At 37.2% G+C, this 21,856-nt stretch overlaps 1 protein-coding gene across 1 annotated transcript in view; it reads right to left on the reverse strand.

The window, feature by feature from the left end:
* Positions 1-21,856, reverse strand: part of cdon (cell adhesion associated, oncogene regulated) — a 77,986-nt gene that overhangs the window by 26,000 nt on the left and 30,130 nt on the right. Inside the window, 4 exon segments of the mRNA NM_001081628.1 lie at positions 1,098-1,304; positions 9,124-9,237; positions 11,069-11,243; positions 13,617-13,900. Of these exon segments, the coding sequence (NP_001075097.1) occupies positions 1,098-1,304; positions 9,124-9,237; positions 11,069-11,243; positions 13,617-13,900 (780 nt within the window).

Genomic DNA, 21,856 nt, shown 5'->3' on the forward strand with positions numbered 1-21,856 from the left:
AGAGCTAGACTCGCCCTCTTTCCTGACTTTTTTCAAACTAGAAGTGTGAAAACACCCTGCTGAGACAGGGGGGGAAGGGGGTAGGGGGTTCGTGGCCCTTTAAATAAACAGTATTGTAGTGCACTTTGTGATTATGGTTGGTCTTTTTTTGATGCTGTTAATACTACCTCGTCAAACCTGTAGCTCTTTTATGAAATGTTAGTAAACTGTTGGTCAGATAAATCTGAATTAGATTTGTTTACTTTAAATCAGGGGTCTCAAACTCAATTTACCTGGGGGCCGCAGGAGGCAAAGTCTGGGTGAGGCTGGGCCGCATAAGGGATTTCACAAAAAAAGTCCTCAAATGTCATTATTAACAGTTTTAATTATTTCTTCTGAACATGAAGTGTCCTGAACATTAATAGAACATTGAGTGAACAGTTCTTCTGAACATGGCATCTTTGGTACTCAAGAGCGGTGTTGTCGCGCGCCTACTGAAGGGCAGGACCGAAGGTGTGCTGCGTCGCGGGGGCACTTTTGATCATTTTGGAAGGGCACTTTCTATCCAAGACTAAAGGGCATGTGCACTGCACAGGTTGAGCCGTATGTGTGCACGTGCCTGCCCTCACCTAAAAAAAAAGGCGTATATATGTATAAATAAAACACCCCCACCCCACTCCAGTCACATCAGTCTGTATCTACCTATAATATATATAAGATGCAGGCTGCAGATAGGTAGCTAAGTGGCAGGCAGGGGCGGGAACAGCTTACCTTGGTTCTGGCCGGCGTGAGTTCCCTCCTAACACTTCCCGCCCGTCACAGCGTCTAACAAAGGGGCGGGGTGCGTGGTGACGTCACCGGCATCCCCGCCCCTTTGTTTACACGGCGGGCGGGGAATGCCAGTGACCGCTGTGTACGGATAGAATCAGCGGAGCGGGGAGAGAGAGCGCTGTCAGATTCTGTCAGTGTACAGTGGTCGGCGCGGGCCACAAAATATTGCACTGAGGGCCGCAAATGGCCTGCGGGCCGCGAGTTTGAGATCCCTGCTTTAAATCATGCAGCTCTAAGTTCCTCAAGTTTTTCTATAAAAATTTTAAAACATACTGCAGTAACCTCACCTGGCTCAAGGTTGCGCACTTCCACTGACAGTTTAAGCGGTGAGATGTTATCAGCTGCAATGATCCAGTCTCCATTACGCCCCTGTTTTCTGTACTCCACGCGAAATGCAGTGATCGGAGAGCCACCATTGGCCCGAGGTATCCATGTGACGTAAACAGAACTTTCTGTCGCCATTGAGATTGTGGGGCGGTCTGGAGCCTCAGGAACTAGAGAATGAATCCAACCAATAAGAAGTTAGGAAAAAAATAAAAACAACATATTGTTTCAGCATCATTATCGCAACGTGCACATCTATAGTTGGACCAGGAACTAAAGTATTATATTGAATTACTGTATTTATGTGTCTGGGATAGAACCAAGGTCTCTGGATTGAGAAATGAGTGACATTACCACTGAGCTACTGGAGGTTGATGACGACAGCCATGCATATACAGACCTGATACATTCTTTACATATTCACACCTGATACATTCCTGATACATTTAAAGACATGATACACTTAATACACATGCACAAATGAGGTCTTCATTAACCTCCAGTAACTCAGTGAATAAATTGTGTCATGCCTGTATATGTATAGATTGTATTATGTCTGTATATGTGTATATGCATGTATTAGGTGTGCATAAGTATAAAATGTATCATGTGTGTATATGTATAGAATGTATGTGTGCATATGTATAAAGTGTATCATGTATGGACTGTATCAGGTGTGTTTATGTATAGAATGTATCATGTCCAAAACCAGAGACCCGGGTTCTATCCCGGGTCAGACACTGACAGGACTGTATCATGTATAGAATGTATCATGTGTGCATATGTATAAAGTGTATCATGTCTGTATATGTATAGAATGTATCATGTGTGCATATGTATAAAGTGTATCATGTGTGCATATGTATAAAGTGTATCATGTCTGTATATGTATGGAATGTATCGTGTGCATATGTATAAAGTGTATCAGGTGTGTTTATGTATAGAATGTATAAAGTGTATCATTCCTGTATATGTATGGAATGTCATGTGTGCATATGTATAAAGTGTATGATGTCTGTATATGTATGGAATGTATCATGAGTGCATATGTATAAAGAGTACCATGTCTGAATACTGTATCTATAGAATGTATCATGTGTACATATGTATAAATTGTATCATGTCTGTATATGTATAGAATGTATCAGGTGTGTTTATGTATAGAATGTATCATGTGTGCATTTGTATCATGTGTGCATATGTATAAAGTATATCATGTCTGTATATGTATAGAATGTATCAGGTGTGTATATGCATGGCTGTCTTCATCAACCTCCAGTACCTCAATGGTAATGTCACTCACTTCTCCAGCCAGAGACCCGGGTTCCATCCCAGACACTGACAGGACTGTATCATGTATAGAATGTATCATGTGTTCATATGTATATAGTGTGTATATGTATATAATGTATCATGTGTGCATATGTATAGAATCTATAATGTGTGCATATGTATAAAGTGTACCATGTCTGTATATGTATAGAATGTATCAGGTGTGCATATGTATAGAATGTATCATGTCTGTATATGTATAGAATGTATCAGGTGTGCATATGTATAAAGTGTATCATGTCTGTATATGTATAGAATGTATCAGGTGTGTTTATGTATAAGGTGTATCATGTATGTATATATATGGAATGTATCATGTGTGTATATGTATAAAGTGTATCATGTATGAAATGCATCATGTGTGCACATGTATAAAGTGAATCGTGTCTGTATATGTATAAAGTGTATCATGTCTGTATATGTATGGAATGTATCAGGTCTGTATATGTATGGCTGTCTTCATCAACCTCCAGTAGCTCAGTGGTAATGTCACTCACCTCTCAAAGACCCTGACAGGACTGTATCATGTATAGAATGTATCATGTGTTCATATGTATATAGTGTGCATATGTATAGAATGTATAATGTGTGCATATGTATAAAGTGTACCATGTCTGTATATGTATGAATGTATCATGTGTGCATATGTATAAAGTGTATCATGTGTGCATATGTATAAAGTGTATCATGTCTGTATAAGTATGGAATGTATCGTGTGCATATGTATAAAGTGTATCAGGTGTGTTTATGTATAGAATGTATAAAGTGTATCATTCCTGTATATGTATGGAATGTCATGTGTGCATATGTATAAAGTGTATGATGTCTGTATATGTATGGAATGTATCATGAGTGCATATGTATAAAGAGTACCATGTCTGTATACTGTATCTATAGAATGTATCATGTGTACATATGTATAAATTGTATCATGTCTGTATATGTATAGAATGTATCAGGTGTGTTTATGTATAGAATGTATCATGTGTGCATTTGTATAAAGTGTATCATGTGTGCATATGTATAAAGTATATCATGGCTGTATATGTATAGAATGTATCATGTGTGCATATCAATAGAATGTATAATGTGTCCATATGTATAAAGTGTATCATGTCTGTATATGTATAGAATGTATCAGGTCTGTATATGCATGGCTGTCTTCATCAACCTCCAGTACCTCAATGGTAATGTCACTCACTTCTCCAGCCAGAGACCCGGGTTCCGACACTGACAGGAATGTATCATGTGTATATAGTGTGTATATGTATATAATGTATCATGTGTGCATATGTATAGAATCTATAATGTGTGCATATGTATAAAGTGTACCATGTCTGTATATGTATAGAATGTATCAGGTGTGCATATGTATAGAATGTATCATGTCTGTATATGTATAGAATGTATCAGGTGTGCATATGTATAAAGTGTATCATGTCTGTATATGTATAGAATGTATCAGGTGTGTTTATGTATAAGGTGTATCATGTATGTATATATATGGAATGTATCATGTGTGTATATGTATAAAGTGTATCATGTATGAAATGCATCATGTGTGCACATGTATAAAGTGAATCGTGTCTGTATATGTATAAAGTGTATCATGTCTGTATATGTATGGAATGTATCAGGTCTGTATATGCATGGCTGTCTTCATCAACCTCCAGTAGCTCAGTGGTAATGTCACTCACCTCTCAAACCAGAGACCCGGGTTCTATCCCAGACACTGACAGGACTGTATCATGTATAGAATGTATCATGTCTGCATATGTATAAAGTGTATCATGTCTGTATATGTATAGAATGTATCATGTGTGCATATGTATAAAGTGTATCATGTGTGCATATGTATAAAGTGTATCATGTCTGTATATGTATGGAATGTCATGTGTGCATGTGTATGATGTATGGAATGTATCATGTGTACATATGTATAAATTGTATCATGTCTGTATATGTATAGAATGTATCATGTGTGCATTTGTATAAAGTGTATCATGTGTGCACATGTATAAAGTATATCATGGCTGTATATGTATAGAATGTATCATGTGTGCATATGTATAGAATGTATCATGTGTGCATATGTATAAAGTGTATCATGGCTGTATATGTATAGAATGTATCAGGTGTGTATATGCATGGCTGTCTACATTGACATGTGTGCATATGTATAAAGTGTATCATGTGTGCATATGTATAAAGTGTATCATGACTGTATATGTATAGAATGTATCAGGTGTGCATATGTATAAATTGTATCATGTCTGTATATGTATAGAATGTATCAGGTGTGTTTATGTATAAGGTGTATCATGTATGTATATATATGGAATGTATCATGTGTGTATATGTATAAAGTGTATCATGTATGAAATGCATCATGTGTGCATATGTATAAAGTGAATCATGTCTGCATATGTATAAAATGTATCATGGCTGTATATGTATAGAATGTATCAGGTGTGTGTATATGCATGGCTGTCTACATCAACCTCCAGTAGCTCAGTGGTAATATGCATATGTATAAATTGTGTGTATATATATAGAATGTATCATGTGTGCATATGTATAAAGTGTGTATATGTATAGAATGTATCATGTGTGCATATGTATAGAATGTATAATGTGTCCATATGTATAAAGTGTATCATGTCTGTATATGTGTAGTATGTATCAGGTCTGTATATGCATGGCTGTCTTCATCAACCTCCAGTAGCTCAGTGGTAATGTCACTCACTTCTCAAGCCAGAGACCCGGGTTCTATCCCAGACCCTGACAGGACTGTATCATGTATAGAATGTATCATGTGTTCATATGTATATAGTGTGTATATGTATATAATGTATCATGTGTGCATATGTATAGAATGTATAATGTGTGCATATGTATAAAGTGTACCATGTCTGTATATGTATGAATGTATCATGTGTGCATATGTATAAAGTGTACCATGTCTGTATATGTATAGAAAGTATTATGTGTGCATATGTATAAAGTGTACCATGTCTGTATATGTATGAAATGTATCATGTGTGCATATGTATAAAGTGTACCATGTCTGTATATCTATAGAATGTATCAGGTGTGCATATGTATAGACTGTATAAAGTGCATCAAGTCTGTATATGTGTAGTATGTATCAGGTCTCTATATGCATGGCTGTCTTCATCAACCTCCCGTAACTAAGTGGTAATGTCACTCACCTCTCAAGCCAGAGACCCAGGTTCTATCCCAGACACTGACAGGACGGTATGTATCATGGAATGTATAATGTGTGTATATGTATAAAATGTATCATGTGTGCATATGTATGGAATGTATCATGTCTGTATATGTATAGAATGTATCAGGTGTGCAAAATAAGCGTAATCTAGAGGCCTTTGCCTTTCATATAAGCCACTTCTGATACCAAATGATCAACTAGAAGTCAAGTTAATATTTGTTGTGCTAAAGACTTTTTACATACAAAGCGACAAGACTTTTGTCAGGCAGAGTAGAAACAAGGCAAAGTAAGAAAAGTATGTTTTGCATTGTGATTATTTAATTTCTCTAATTGGATAGCTGTTGGATATACTTCCCAGAAAACCATCAAATCGTGCTATTCAAGCTATTTAGTGAAACTGTATTAATATATCAAAATTTATCATGATATATCCAATATCATGCAGCCCTAAAACAAACTACACCCTAATTATTCAGTTTTCCCAAAAATAAGAAGTGTCTTTCATGTTTTCAAGTGTAACCTCAACATCCATCAGTGAACCAAAAGAGCAGACAAAGATAAAATAAACCAACACAAACACAACAGAGCGACGGCATGCCAGAGTCAATGGAGTACTTACTGATTGGGCTCTGAGCCACAGACACAGAGACGCAAGCAGAGAGAGAAAGACAGAGCAAAATTTATGTGGCAAATAAGAGCAGGCCTGGACCCATTAGGAGCTAAATGTGCACATTTGTCAATGCCTAAACGTGTTATAAGAAAACTTCAACGCAAAATATGAACGTTCGCTCAACCCTGTGTTGTTTTCTTATGAGAAACACAAAAGAAGACATTTGAAATAGCTTTTTCATATACGTTTTTAGGGATGTTCCAATATGTTCCCATTCCAGATACAGATACCAACACCTGAGCTTAGGGTATAGGCCAGGGGTCGGCAACCCAAAATGTTGAAAGAGCCATATTGGACCAAAACAAACAAAAAACAAATATGTCTAGATAAAAAATGTAAAGCCTTATATAAGCCTTATAATGAAGGAAACACATGCTGTATGTATCTATAGTAGCTATATTAGCCTACTATAAAAATGACTAAGTTGGCTACAAATACATAATGAGTCTTCATGATTAAATAGCCACTGAAATCAGGTGGTTGGTGTTTATTTTGTTGTCATTTAAACACTTCAGCACAGCCTCTGGTCTTTCAGCGGTATTAATTTGATCATTTCTTCTTTCAGCCCATCAGAGTTCACATACCTGCATAAAAGCGCATTGAATATCGGTCACATCACAGGCAATTGAGTATGCTGGCACTGAATTAATGTCCTTGGTTTGCTGATCTGTGATGTTACCTGCCCTTTCCTTCACTGTCTTAGCGGAGAGGGGTATATCTTTAATTTTTGTATTATTTTGGTTTTGAAGTCTGCAAATAGGTGTTCTAATATGATAATGAGACTCCTTCATGTAGTCACCATCTGTGAACGGTTTTCCATGCTTTAATATCTCCCGGTTTGTTTACAACAGCCACCTGCCTGGTATCCCGCCCTGCTGATGGAAACCTGTGTCGCAAGCTATGACGCAAATCTTCGTTGACAAAAATGTTGAAATTAAATATTAATTCTACACACTTTTACAGCATTTGAAAACGTTAAAATTGTTTGTCCTCCTATATAAATCATATTAAAACAAAAATATATACTAACCTTCTCCATCTTTTTGAACATTTTTGAAAAAGCTCCAGGGAGCCACAAGGGCAGCGCTAAAGAGCCGCATGCGCTCTAGAGCCGGGGGTTGCTGACCCCTGGTATAGGCCGATAGAGAGTACTGAACTGATACCCGAGTATGTATCTGTAGAAACAGTTGTGTATACTACAAGTCCTGGATGAATTGACAGAATTTATTTACGGTGTGCTTCAGACTTACCGATTAATAAAAAATATACAAATACATACAGTGAACTAGAGTATTTTTATGATCTGACATGTTTATTATCAGACATTCAACAATAATATTATTAACTTTACTTTACTGAAACCCCAAAATAAAATCTTTAAAAATATTTTTAAAATCTGTGCAAAAAACAAAGAATTATAAAACATGAATATGAATAATATAGAAAAATAACCTCTTTCAAAGTTGCTGCTTTAACAGTGGTACAGCACAACCTCCTGTGTTTGCATTCTGAGCAGTGAAGAACTGACTTCAGGTTTGCCGTGTCAAGCAAAGATAGCAGGCATATGTCTCATTTAAACAGATGGCATCCTATCGGTTTATGGTTTCAACTACTTGCCCATACTGATGCCAGAATTTTTGCAGTATTGGTGAGTATTGGTATCGGTACAATCCTACAAGTTTTTCATACATGAAAGCTAAAATATGATTTTAGAGCACTTTCGTAGACTAAAATGTATAAAAACAAGCAGCTTCAGATGATCTCCTTTTGTGTTTCACACATGGCATACAGCTATGAAGAGAATTAAGAGATCACTTGAAAATTCAAATGGTAATATTAATTTAAGTCTATATTTATTCTGTGCTAATATTCATTTTGTTCTATTAAGGCCTTAAAATAGTTCTTCCATATATCAAATAAAAATATTTAGAGCTTTTTAGAGGAAGAAAATGACAATGAAATGACAATTGATAAATTAAATTAAATTAATGGCGGTTCATTCCGATGTGGCGACCCCAGATTAATAAAGGGACTAAGCCGAAAAGAAAATGAATGAATTAAATTAAATTAAATTAAATTAAATTAAATTAAATTAAATTAAATTAAATTAAATTAAATTAAATTAAATTAAATTAAATTAAATTATTTTTATTTATTTAAATTAATTTAATTATAATTGTTATTATTATTATTATTATTGAATTTTTTGGGAGGAAGAAAATGACAACTGATTATTTAAATCAATTTATTTTAATTATATTTTTTATATAATTTATTTAAATTATTTTAATTTAATTTAAATTAAATTTTTCTTTATTTTATTTTCTTTATTATTATTATATTTTGGGGGGAATGACAATTGGTTAATTTATTTATTTGCATTTTTTAATTTTATTATTTTAATTAATTTATTATTATTATTATTATTTTATTTTTGGGGGAAAGAAAATGACAATTGGTCAATATAACTAATGTTCACCAAAGTTAAAACATTGTAAACATTTCTGAAACCCATTTTTTCCCAATTGTCATTCTATAATTTAACGGACAACATTCTTATTTTAAATTTAGAAGAAATGTCATCAGTAGTTTGTAGAACAAAAACAATTATCTATTCAAGCACATAACGATAAACTGTAAACAAGGAGAAACAGTATTATCTAGTGGTCTCAATTCTGTTTATAGCTGTATGAATTAGATTTTTTAATGAACTATTTTAAAGAGGGTACACTAGTATGGAGAGCAGTCCTCTTACCTCTGTCATGTATGACGACTCCATAATAAGTGTTAGTAGTTTTATCTTCTGGAGTTTTCTCTGGTAGAGACACAATTGGAGCTTTGGAGGGATTCTTATTGGGGGACGCCCGCTCTGAGAAGGAGAGAAAAAAAAGTGAATATAATATAATATAATATAGTATAATATAATATAATATAATATAATATAATATAATATCATTAATATAATATAATATATAATATAATATAATATATAATATAATATAATATAATATAATATAATATAATATAATATAATATAATATAATATAATATAATATAATATAATATAATATAATATCCTTTAAAAGTTGGGGTTGGCTAAAAAGCCTTTAATGCTATTTTCTTTTTAACATTTGTTTTCAAAATAGTTTCAAATCTCTTAAACATTTTCATGATTTCTTTAAGAGTCTTTAATGAACACAGTTATCAAAAAATAACATTTATGAAATTAAATGTATTAATCAAAACATTATACATCTTAATTGTAACATTTAATCATTTCAATTCATCCTTGCTGAACAAAAATAGTGAATTCTTTGGTCACACTTTATATTAAGGTACACATCTTGCTGTTAACAAAACATTACCTAAGACTCCTAGTTTGCTACTTAATAGTATCATTCCAGGTCATGGGTCATTCAGATTGTGTACTTATAAACAGTCAATATCTTAATAATACCCAGACAATAAACTATTATTTCATAATGAGAATTGGTACCTATGTACATAAAATACATTAATTTCCTATACCTAATTCCATTCTTGAGCTGTTCTCAATGACTTTGTTTACATGGACATCAGTAATCAAATTATTTTTCCTAATCTGAATGAGACAATAATATGATTAAGGTGTTTACATGAGATGCATTTTAAAAGTTCCTTTCATATTCCCGTTTTTACATACGCTAGTTTTCTTTGGTTTTTTGCATCAACAGTTCTTACTCCATATGGCACCGTATGTGATTTTCTGGTCTTTCATTTTTAATTTTGCAACGAGTTCAACTGAAGTTAATTTCTCACACTATGTGTGCAAACAGATGACTGCAGATACAAATTATCAAGCAACAGGTTATCTCTGCCATTTCATTTACTCACTTTTTATTCATGGCTCTACAACAAACTCATGAACGCACTTCATAAATGTACATTTCTTCCAGAAATCTCAGCATAGTCATCATTTTCTGCTCGCACCAAAAATGTGCTGTTTTACTTCAAGCCATTCTCATTTGTTTGTCGTCAAACGTCTGACAACTGCTGTGTGTGTGTCCTGTCGCAATATGAGCGAAAAGTACCACAAAACGGTAATAGTTTGAGTGAAGTGTTTACATGTCTGTACTGCACTTTAATAATGTGCTTAAAACAAGAATACTCCAAGTCTTAATTCAGTTTCTGTTAAGTCAGATTATGACTTTAGTCAGATTAAGGCCATCAAAAACCTCAGTTCACATGGTAGACTCTTAATCAGAGTATTGTATCATTAATCATTGTAATCATTGAGTATTCGCACGCCGAATGGGAAAAAACCCTCCGCATTTCACGATGCAGATGTCTGTTGTCCTTCACTGAATTGGTAGGTACTATTCAATAGTGAATAGTGTCAAACAGCCGTGTGTATATGGAATATCCTGGGGCAAATTGTGGCGAAAATCCTACACGATGGAAATAATTCAATAATGCGACTAAAATCGGCATACTTTACATGTCTTAATTCAATTTCTGTTTAGCTGATTATGACTTTGATCGGATTAAGGTTAAGAACTCTTTGTTTACATGGTCGACTCTTAATCAGAGTATTGTCTTAATCGTATTAAAATCAGAGTATTGGTGTCCATGTAATTGTACTCATTGTTACCATTCGCTGTAATACAGCATCATCAGTGAAAATATGCTTCAGCTGGGTGAACTGCACATTGTGTTCTCACCTTTTCCGGTCCGGAAGGTCAGCATGGCCGGCTGTCCCTCTCCTGCAGCGCTGCGAGCCACCATCAGGACCTCATACAGGCTGGACGGCTCCAGCTCTGACAAGGGCAGGGACTTCTCGCTGCCGGGTACCCGCACCGTGTGCCAGCTCCCCACCACATTTCCCATATCATCCACCTACAGACACAGCAAATCGACTTTATCTGCTTGTTCAAACTACTGGACTTATTTGAGTTAAAGCAACACAATTTGTATGTTTTCTTTGGGACAACTCATAGATATTTACATTCGATGTCGCCTACCCTGTTGTTGTCTATTGGCAGGAATGCATCAATAGAGCCGCTATATTAGTACAGGGGTAGCGCTCCACTGAAATGAATGGGGGACCAAGGTGCAGTGGAGGACTGTGGTCATCCAGAGCAGGAGATATTTACACATATACACATATATCTGTGATGGGGAGTTAGTTTGCAAATATTTGTTTAAATTACGAAGATTAGAATTTTACCTCACTTTTCTACATCGATAAGTGACCGCACGGACATTACAGACAAAGAGCATGTGTTTGTGCGAACAGAAATGTATTATCCTCCCACCTTGTTAAATTGATCTAATCCATGTCCTGAAGCACACCCCCTCTCCTGCAATCACTTCTAATGCTGTGTTCACATCAGACGCTTTTCGCGTGTAAATAGACGTGTGAACATTTTGAGTTTACTCGAGTCATTCGAATATCAAATCCGCTTCATTTGCTCGTCAAATCCGCTTCATTCGTGTGTCAAATTCACTGAGCAATAGACGCGGATTCGTGTCATAGGCGGGGCTTCTGTCTGCCAGTGACTGTAGCTTTGTTGCTAAATGGCTAAAATGGATTTTATTGAGAGAATAACAGTGCTTATGTGCATTATGAAAGCTTAAAAACAGCATTGATTCATTTGGAGTAGTGTCAAAGTCCACTAGATCCTTTCAGAGGTGTACCAGCTCTGCAAGTTCATAAACTCCTTCACAAACTTAACCTGGATGATGGAAGCCTTCAGCGGTGCTTCAGACTAAGCCGAGCCCAGTTTGATCAACTGCTGTCCGGTGTCGGCTGGACGATTTCCCCCCAGGACACCAACAACAGGCGCTTCATCATAATCCCACCCTTACAAGAAAAAAGCTCCTGATTGGTTAATGCTAATGTCCGCTGAAGTTCAGTTTTTCAAACTTTAGCATTTTGCGCGAAATAACACTATTCGCGCTGCCTCATTCGCGCGTATCGTGCCACAGATCTATTCGCGTCTTTGCATCAACTTAACCCGTATATCGCTCAGGCTTGACGCTTCTTCCGCGTCTGGTGTGAACGCGGAGCGATACGTTTGTGAATGAATCTCCGTTATGAACGACTCAAGTTTCTATATTTAGATTACGTTGTTTGCTGATTTTATTCAATCAAACTAGCATAAGCCTGGTATTTAGTGCAAGTTGGTGCTACTTTGCCTTATGGTCAATGCAGGAAGAGACTGTATTATTACCAATGCTTTTTAAGCACAAAAGTTCGTATTATATGAAAACGTTAAAAAAGAAATCTTACCTATGAAATGTTCTGCCTTTGTGCTTTGTTTTCTTTGTTTGCTCATTATTACACCCGTAAGCCACGCAAAAGTCCAGCATTTTCAGATTGGCTTTAGTCTTGACTAGTGCAGTTGAATGACATTTGTACTGGGAGCACTGCACAAATCTGGCAAAACTGCACATAAAATCTCTTTTATGTTTAGTCCACCTAAATTTGTAATAATGTTTGAGTTAACTAAATCGATTTGTGTTGGGACAATATGAAGGTATTATGTGGAACCCTGCATTTTTTACAGCTTATGCACAGTCAGGTAACAGTCTTACCGTATGTGCTGATCTCATGCACATATGCGTAGCGTTAAACCCTCATTTTCTGTTTGACTTTGCACGTAAAGTTCAACAAAGAACAGTAACTCCTTTCTCATTCTCCTACTCTGAATCATGACAAAAGATCAACCCACTCAACGATTCCTGAGAGAGCACGCTGTGTCACTTTTTCCTGGGCCAATGTGACAAACGCTGCCAATGCAATCTTGAAAAGAACCCGAGCAGTTTTATTAGCCAAGGGAGCTTATTATTGAAGAAAACACAGGCTTTTAAAGAGGAAATGACCAACTTCTTACCAAAACGCTCTTGGCTGGCAGATACTGCTGAATTGTGTTAGCACTGATTTTGCAGTAAACGCCACAGGGCGTTGTTATGAGTATGTGCTCATTCGCAAATCTAATAGCTATAAATCTGACCTGAGAACTAACGCCGGGGGAATAGAAGAGGGTGGAGCGAGATTCAGTCCTTCTTGAAGAGGTAATAATAGTCTACAATTGAAGTCAGAATTATTAATCCTTTTTAATTATTAGCCCTGCAGTACAGAAAAATGCCTTGCTCTGTTAATCATTTGAGAAATATTAGTAAAAAATCAAAAAAACTTTGACATTAAGGCTCCAAAGTACATAGGTGAAGCAGAAAGTTTATAAGCACTGTATGAACTCTTCTCACCTTGCGATATTTGACAAAGTATGCGATGATAGCGATGCCCCAGTCTCGGCCTGCTCTCCACTCCAGATCGTACATGTTGGGTTTGTGTGTTTGAGGAGGGCTGATTATGATTGGTGCTTCTGGTGTGGGTCTGTCGCCGATTCTCTCGGTGGGCGGTCCTACAGTTTCTCCAAGCGCCGCCTCCCCCATGGAGAGGAACAGTTCATCACCCTCATCACTCTGGATTGGGTGAACAGAAGGTTGCGTCTTCACTGGAACTGCAGATATGGAACTAGACTGTGGTTCTGTGGGAGGGAAATATCATTTTATTCAAAAATCACATTAATATGACTATATACATTCAGTTTATACATGTATTTTGACAGGTTTCATGACATACAGTGCTCAACATAAATGATTCAGGAAAATGAATATTTTTTTTCCATTTTTTACTGAATATAGGTCATATATTTTGGTGCATTTAAACAAAACAGATTTATTAAATGGATATATTTATTAAAATAATATTTTAGTCGCTGAACATCTTTAGAAATAGAAAGAAAATACATTTAAATGCATGACAAATATTGGGGGAAAAAATTACAAATTTCAAAATTTCAACAAAATAGTATATATTTTTGGTTTCTTTTTTTAAATTTTGTATTTAATATTTTTCTGTAACATATAAATTTGGGTGCACTAATTTTGGACCGTTATTATAAGTTAGATTAGCATCAGATTTGGCTTAAGTACAGACTAATCAAATGTATACACTTAAAAAAATATTGTTCTAACTACTTAATTAAAATGAGGTAAATTCTAGAGATTTCATTGGGACTACTTGATTTTATTAAGGTCAATCCACATAAATTTGTTAAGTGTTAAATTAACTTAATCGATTTGTGTTGGGACAACATCAATGAATTGTGTGGAACCCTGCTTTTTTTTTTACAGTGTATGCACAACTATATTATTGTAAAGCTTCCTATAAAAAAATATTAATTTAAATGAGAGATTTGTGAGGGGTCTACTCATATGAGCTGAGCGCTGCATATGCATGTTATCTTAAATAATAGAAAGCTTAACACAATAGACTATTTAAAACGCAAGATATTACCGTGCAATTACATACTTAGTAATGAGTAATGTTAATTGCATATCCTAACTATAGCTTAGGTTTAGGGTTAGTCACTAGTAATTATGGATGATTTTATTTTATTACTATAGTATACAAGGCTCTGGTACTCAGACTGGCTAAATGCAAGGTTGTAAAAATGTTCAGATAAAACACAGGGAACCTGCAAGGGGAACATATAATAAAGCTGTATTATTATTAATTCATTTATTTTTTATTAGGCCCCACCAGAATGATCCACTTGGGAATCGATGTAATTTAAAAGAATCATTACTTTTGAGGGTGGCTTGGCAGACATTCATCTTAACAGAATTGGTGTGAACGTGAAACTCAACTTAACCTTGCGTTCAAGTAGATTTCGTTTAGGTGTGAGTAATCATGCACTGTACTAGTATTAATTTTGTAACAAGTGTTTAATAATACATATAATATTCAATGCAAACTCCAAAGTGTACTTAAGTATAGCCATTTTGCTCGATACAGATATTTGGAAGCCAATATATGATATAGGCTGATAATTATAAATCTTATCTGTAACTGTTTACAAAAACATTCATTCATTTTCCTTCGGCTTAGTCCCTTATTTATCAGAGGTCGTCAAAGCGGAATGAACTAGAAACTGTTCCTGCATATGCTTTACGCAGTGGATGCCCTTCCAGCCACACCCCAGCACTGATAAACACCCATACACTCTCACATTCACACACGCACTCATACACTATGGCCAGTTTATTTCATCCAATTTAACTAGAGCGCATTTCTTTGAACTGTGGAGGAAACCCACGTGAACATGGGAAGAACATGCAAACTCCACACAGAAATGCCAATTGGCCCAGCCAGGACTCGAACCAGTGACCTTCTTGCTGTCAGTGCCAACCACTGAGCCACTGTGCCGCCGATTACAAACACAAATGGCAAGCAAATACAGTGTACAACTGGTTTTACTCTAAAACCTTAACTGCAGAAAGCAAGTAAAAATTTAGTCGGGGGTGTCCAAACTTGGTCTTGGAGGGCTGGTTTCCTGCATATTTTGGTTCCAACCACAATTAAACACACCTGAACCAGCTAATCAAGCTCCTTCTAGGTATACTAGAAACTTCCAGGGAGGTGTGTTGAAGAAAGTTGGAGCTATCGATGCAACTATGCAGGACAACGGCCCTGCAGGATTGAGTTTGGAGACCCTTGATCTTGAAATTTTTTTTCCCCTCAAAATCATTCTGATGTCAACTTTATTCAAAGTGAAGCTGGCTTTAATGTTTCAGGGTTTGTCCATGTTATCAAATCGACTGTGTGTTTTTATTTATGTATGCTAACAGCTGAAACAGTTGAAATGCAGTTGTAGGAGAGGTGAGGTTTGTTGCTGGTTCTTCGGGGTCTCTCATTCTCAGTTGATGGGTGTGTGGCACTGGTTTACCTTACAAAACAAACAGCCCCAGAGTCAGTAACACTAGAGCTCAAACTGGGCCTGCCGCCAGTCGCCACACATTCCACCCATCGGCCATTAAAATACCAAAGCGAATCAGAGCCCTTCACCAGCTCACATATCCACCTTCACTCCTGTCTCGAGTCTTGAAGGCTTTATCTTAGGAGCTAATGGATAGAAATGTAATGTGAACAGAACTAGACAACAAATAGGAGAAAACTTTCATGTAACAAAGCTAAGACTTCCTTTCAGTTTGCCAGGCTCTTGGTAGGGTGGTTCCTAGGACATGGTAATATGATAAGTCACCCAACCCACCACGTTTCTAGGATATTCTGGACCAGAATGACTCCAGTTCCTTAATTAAAACTTCTCGGTGTGTCCAAATGTCAATCATTGCTGCATTGGACAAGATTATGAGTCACTTTATGAAACAGGGTCTTTGCTATGATGCTATAGAAGAATCATTTTTGGTTGCCCAAAGAACCTTTGAGTAAACAGTTCTTAAAATATTTTTTTTCAACTCATAACTGATACCTACCCCGGTATACATTTCTGGAGATTGTGAAATACGTCCCAGGAGGTACTTTCTTTGCCGTTTTTGTTTTCGCGAATTCACCAGAGGCTGCCGTGTATGCTTTCTCAGATTTCAGATTTCTTTTGCGAGTGCCATTCGTGCTTGCTCTTCTTGTGTAAATCCACCAGAAGCCACTGTCGCTTGACTGTCGATTGACTGATTGACAGCCAGACTGAGACCCCCACCCTTCCCTAAACTCAACCAATAGTGTTTTCAAAAGCAATCCAAAAGAAGAAAAGCCCTTTCCTGAATCTTACCATGTTCTCACCCAGTTATTCACTTGTTTATAGGGATGTAACGGTATTGTAAATACCGTCATACCGCAATATCAATTTTTTCCGAAATTACCGTAGTCGCATGACTCGGTAAAACTATAGGTCTTCTAAGAAAATTTGCTCAGGCGAATGAAGCGAACGGGAGGTACCGGAAACTACAATTCCCATCAGCCCAGGCGTGGCCATAATCCCTTGCGGTCTGTTGTCGCTACAGATCCAGTAATGCGGAAATGGAGTGTGCTGCTAGAAGCGGGATGAAAAAGAGCTGGAAAACCCTAAAGCGGGTGTTGTCGCCGCGTGTACTGAATAGTGGTGTTGTCGCGCGAGTTCTTATCAGCTGTGTTGTCGCGCGCGTACTGTAAAGCGGGACGGAGGGTGTGTCGCGTCGCGGGGGCACTTTTGATCATTTTGGAAGGGAACTTTCTATCCAAGACTAAAAAGGGCATGTGCACTGCACAGGTTGAGCCCTGTGTGTGCACGTGCCTGCAAGTTGGGGAATACGACTATTAATCAGTCATGGGGACTGCAGAAACACAGCACACTGTTCAGATTGATGCAGACATGAGATCTCTATCTCACTCATGGTTTGTCCTCTCAAGTGGGGGAAAGACAATGCACAACGTTACCCACTGCTGTCAACCTGGGCCAAGTCATATCTCTCTTGTCCCAGAAACCTCAGTCCCAAATGAGAGGGTGTTTTTCTGTTGCAGGGGACATTGTAAATACCCAGAGATACCAGCTTTTACCAGATTATATTTATATGATAATTTTCCTTTAAACCCATCTCTAACTAAGTGAGTGAGTGATTAAATGTTGAATGTGATGAGTTTTCAACACTACTAAATTGAAACTTAATTTTTTTACATGGTTTAATATTTTTTTGTTATTAAAATTGAGTTCCGTTTCAAAGCTTACAGATAGATGGCTAATTTGTATGTCGTTGACACTGACCGTTACATCCCTACTTGTTTATTTTATTTTTTGCCTTTTGTATTTGTTTTACCTGCATTCTGGAACGTTTTTTTGCCAGAATTGAACCCCATCATTGCGTTCAACTTTTTTTCTCCAGATGGAGGTAAGCAGTCAACTGGTAGAAACAAAAGCTGTTGTTGGTGTCATACCGCGCCGTGGTGTTCGTTTTAAAGACTAAACACAGCCATAGGTAGCTCTGGCTACATAATTAGCACTCTCCAGAAATGTTTCGGGAGTATGTTTTCATAATTAACCTGTTTTAATTTTTTTATTAATGTGCAGAACATTTGAATTATCTAAAAACCTTTTCTACTTTAAGCAAACTTTTGTGGAATGGCTCAATATATGGTAAAGGTTCTTGATGACAGCATCAATGCTAATAAATAACTTTTATTTTTAAGAGTTCAGATTGGCAACGCAGTGGTGCAGTAGGTAGTGCTGTTGCCTCACAGCAAGATCACTGCTTCGAAGCCTCGGCTGGGTCAGTTGGTGTTTCTGTGTAGAGTTTGCATGTTCTCCCTGTGTTCGCGTGGGTTTCCTCCGGGTGCTCCGGTTTCCCCCATAGTCTAAAGACATGCGGTACAGGTGCATTCGGTAGTCTAAGTTGTCCATAGTGTATAAGAGTGTATGGATGTTTCCCAGTGTTGGGTTGCATCTGGAAGGGCATTCGCTGCATAAAACATATGCTGGATAAGTTGGCGGTTTATTCCGCTGGGCGACCCCAGATTAATAAAGGGACTAAGCCGAAAAGAAAATGAATAAATGAAGAGTTCAGATTAGAAAGGGGCCAGAACTCAGTGCACACGAAATCCACACTTTCAAATCTTTTTGGATATGTATTTAAGGCTAAATGTTTCCCATCATTCGTCATATTCTACACACACTTGTGGTCTTTACTTAAACCAAATACTGGGGATACGTCATGTAAGTAAACAAGTGGTCAAATGCAAGACCACATCTATGGGCAGTCATTTATTCTTTAACCCACCTGGTGATTTGAGGTATTACAACATGCAGCACAAACAGTACTAGGGCCAACTATTAGATTAAACGTACTCAAGTTACAGGTTTGTACAAATCCCTAATCGTAAGTATGAGCAATAGTAATAATGACTAAGCTTGGCTTGGTAAACACCACTAATTACAGACAAATATTACATAAAATATGATTCTGATGCTTTGATCTTCTCTTGTGTCTCTATTCAGAAAGACTTTCTTCTTTGTGACTCATGCGTGCACAAATTTCATGTATGATCATTAATAATTGGTCTGGTGAATGTAATATAAATATTGCAAAAGAAGGGACAAAGACATGAGACAATAAAATAAATTTTGATGGTGTTTGGGTTTTAAATAATCTTGACTCACTCACTCACTGCCATTAGATCTCTGCCTGGGAAGAGCTGAGCTCATTGAAATAGTCACATTTATGAGGCTTTATATAAGCCACAATTACATCCTCTGTCTGAATGTATAAGGACAGCTGGCCTGGGTTGTAAAGTGGCACCCTGGCTGCCACCTATGGGGGATGAATTCGCAAGGAGGAATGTGCAATTGGACTGGCAGAGTTTTAGTTGACAACAGAATGTGGCCACCCATTAACATTGCATGCGAGAATTCCACAGTCACCCTCCATGTACACTACCTAACAAAAGTCTTGTCATCAATTCCAGTTGTAGAAATCAGTCAAGTTTGGTGAAGGAAAAAAAAGTGGTTTGGGGTTACATTAAGTATGGGGCATGCAAGAGATCTGCAGAGTAAATGGCAACATCAACAGCCTGAGGTATCAAGACATTTGTGCTGCCCATTACATTACAAACCACAGGAGAGGGCAAATTCTTCAACAGGATAGCGCTCCTTCTCATACTTCAGCCTCCACATAAAAGTTCCTGAAAGCAAAAACGGTCCAAGTGCTCCAGGATTGGCCAGCCCAGTCTTAAGACATAAACATTATTAAGCATGGCTGGGTTAAGATGAAGGAGGAGGCACTGAAGATAAATCCAATGAATCTTGATGAACTCTGGGAGTCCTGCAAGAATGCTTTCTTTGCCATTCCAGATGACTTTATTAATAAATTATTTGAGTCATTGCATGACTTTATATTCTATACTGGACATTATTTCTGTTGTGACAGGTGACAAGTCTTTTGTCTAAGCAAAGTCAGACCTTACTGTCCTAATTAAATCATTAAAACTCAAGGCATGATCATATTTTATTTTGGTAAAATCAGCATAATCTAGAGGCATTTGTCTTTCATATAAACCATTTTTGATACCAAATGATCAACTAGAAGTCAAGTTATTATATGTTATTCCGAAAACTTGGATAGGTGACAAGACTTTTGCCAGGTAGTGTAAATACAACTCTTACGAGGGAACAGGGTCATGGGTTTAAAACTTTCTCTAAAAAAGTATGTTACTATTCTTTAGGGCACAGGTGTCAAACTCAGTTCCAAAAGGGCCGCAGCTCTGCACAGTTTAGTTCCAACCCTAATTAAACACACCTGATCAAACTAATTGAGTCCTTCAGGCTTGTTTGAAACCTACAGGTAAGTGTGTTGGAGCAGGGTTGGAACTAAACTGTGCAGGGCTTCGGCCCTCCAGGAATTGAGTTTGACACCCCTGCTCTAGGTGTACAATTAATCCATTCAATTCTAAAAAATGTTTTTGGTAATCTTCAATCAAAGTCTGATCATTAGCTTCCACATTTGGACTGGCAGTCATTCTTTTTTTGATGTCAGCTTGACAGCTTCAGCCACAATATTCTTTAACCAACCCAAGCTCATTCTGGAAACGTAGCCCCGCGGACGTTTCTGGAGACCGCGATTTACGTGGCCGGAGGTACGTGAAGGCCGCGTTTGGGTTTTTTTCGAGCGAACGCTGCGGAGCGGTGCCGGCCACGGTGGACGAAGACCGGGATCGAGTCCAGGGAACAGCGGGTTCCGGAAATCAGGTGAGACGAAAAACGGAATCCGAAAAATAAGGGCGAGAACGCGGCAGGATCCGAAAACGCGGTCGAAATCGAAGACGAGGGCTTTTGACGCGAGCTTGAGACGCGAAAAAGCGCGCACAGCGGCCTCTCGCGGATCCGCGAAAACAAAAAAACGATTGAATACGTACCTCTCGGGACGTAAATCGCGGTCCGCAGAAACGTCCGCGGGGCTACGTTTCCACAATGAGCCCGGGTTGTCTTTAACCCCCCTTAACCTTAGTTTGCTTTGAGGGAATGATGTGCAGTAATAAAGCCCCGTCCCTACTCAATATTCCATTTCAATTGTAAGTACATCAACATACTGAAAAACTGAAGTGTCAGCAACTTTCAGTTCACAAGGACTTTCATTTAAATTTGACCATTCGTTCATGTCTATGAGCTTTGGTCACTTGCTTATTTAGTCCACAAGATTCATACACTGAAATAGTAATATCACAATAAGCCCCGAAAAAAACTAATTTAGTACTGTAAAGCAGAAACAACTGTTCATTCTCTCTTCCAACAGTTCCTCGCATCCAATATCTCGTTTGTCAAGGAGGCATGCAGGAAATGTTCCTGAGTGAAAGTGAAAGTGCCAAACTGCAGTTACAGTCGACAAATTAAGAATGAAACACTCGAAATTACATGAAACTCAAGAGGAAAATTGGATAGCGTGATATCGAATTATGTGCAATAACATGTAAAACGGGATCATGAAAGGAACATTCAAAAAGCAACTCATGTAAACACCTAAATCATATTATTGTCTTATTCTGATTAAGACTAATAATTCCATTAAAGAATGAGTCCTTTTAAAACAGAGATTTTCAATCATGTGGTGAAATTGTGTTCATATCGAAATATACATTGTAGAAAAGTGAAATATAGCAAACTGCAATTCATGGTTGAGTC

The sequence above is a fragment of the Danio rerio genome, chromosome 18 (assembly GCF_052040795.2).
Source record: "Danio rerio strain M-AB ecotype USA chromosome 18, GRCz13ab, whole genome shotgun sequence".
Lineage (NCBI taxonomy): Eukaryota > Metazoa > Chordata > Actinopteri > Cypriniformes > Danionidae > Danio > Danio rerio.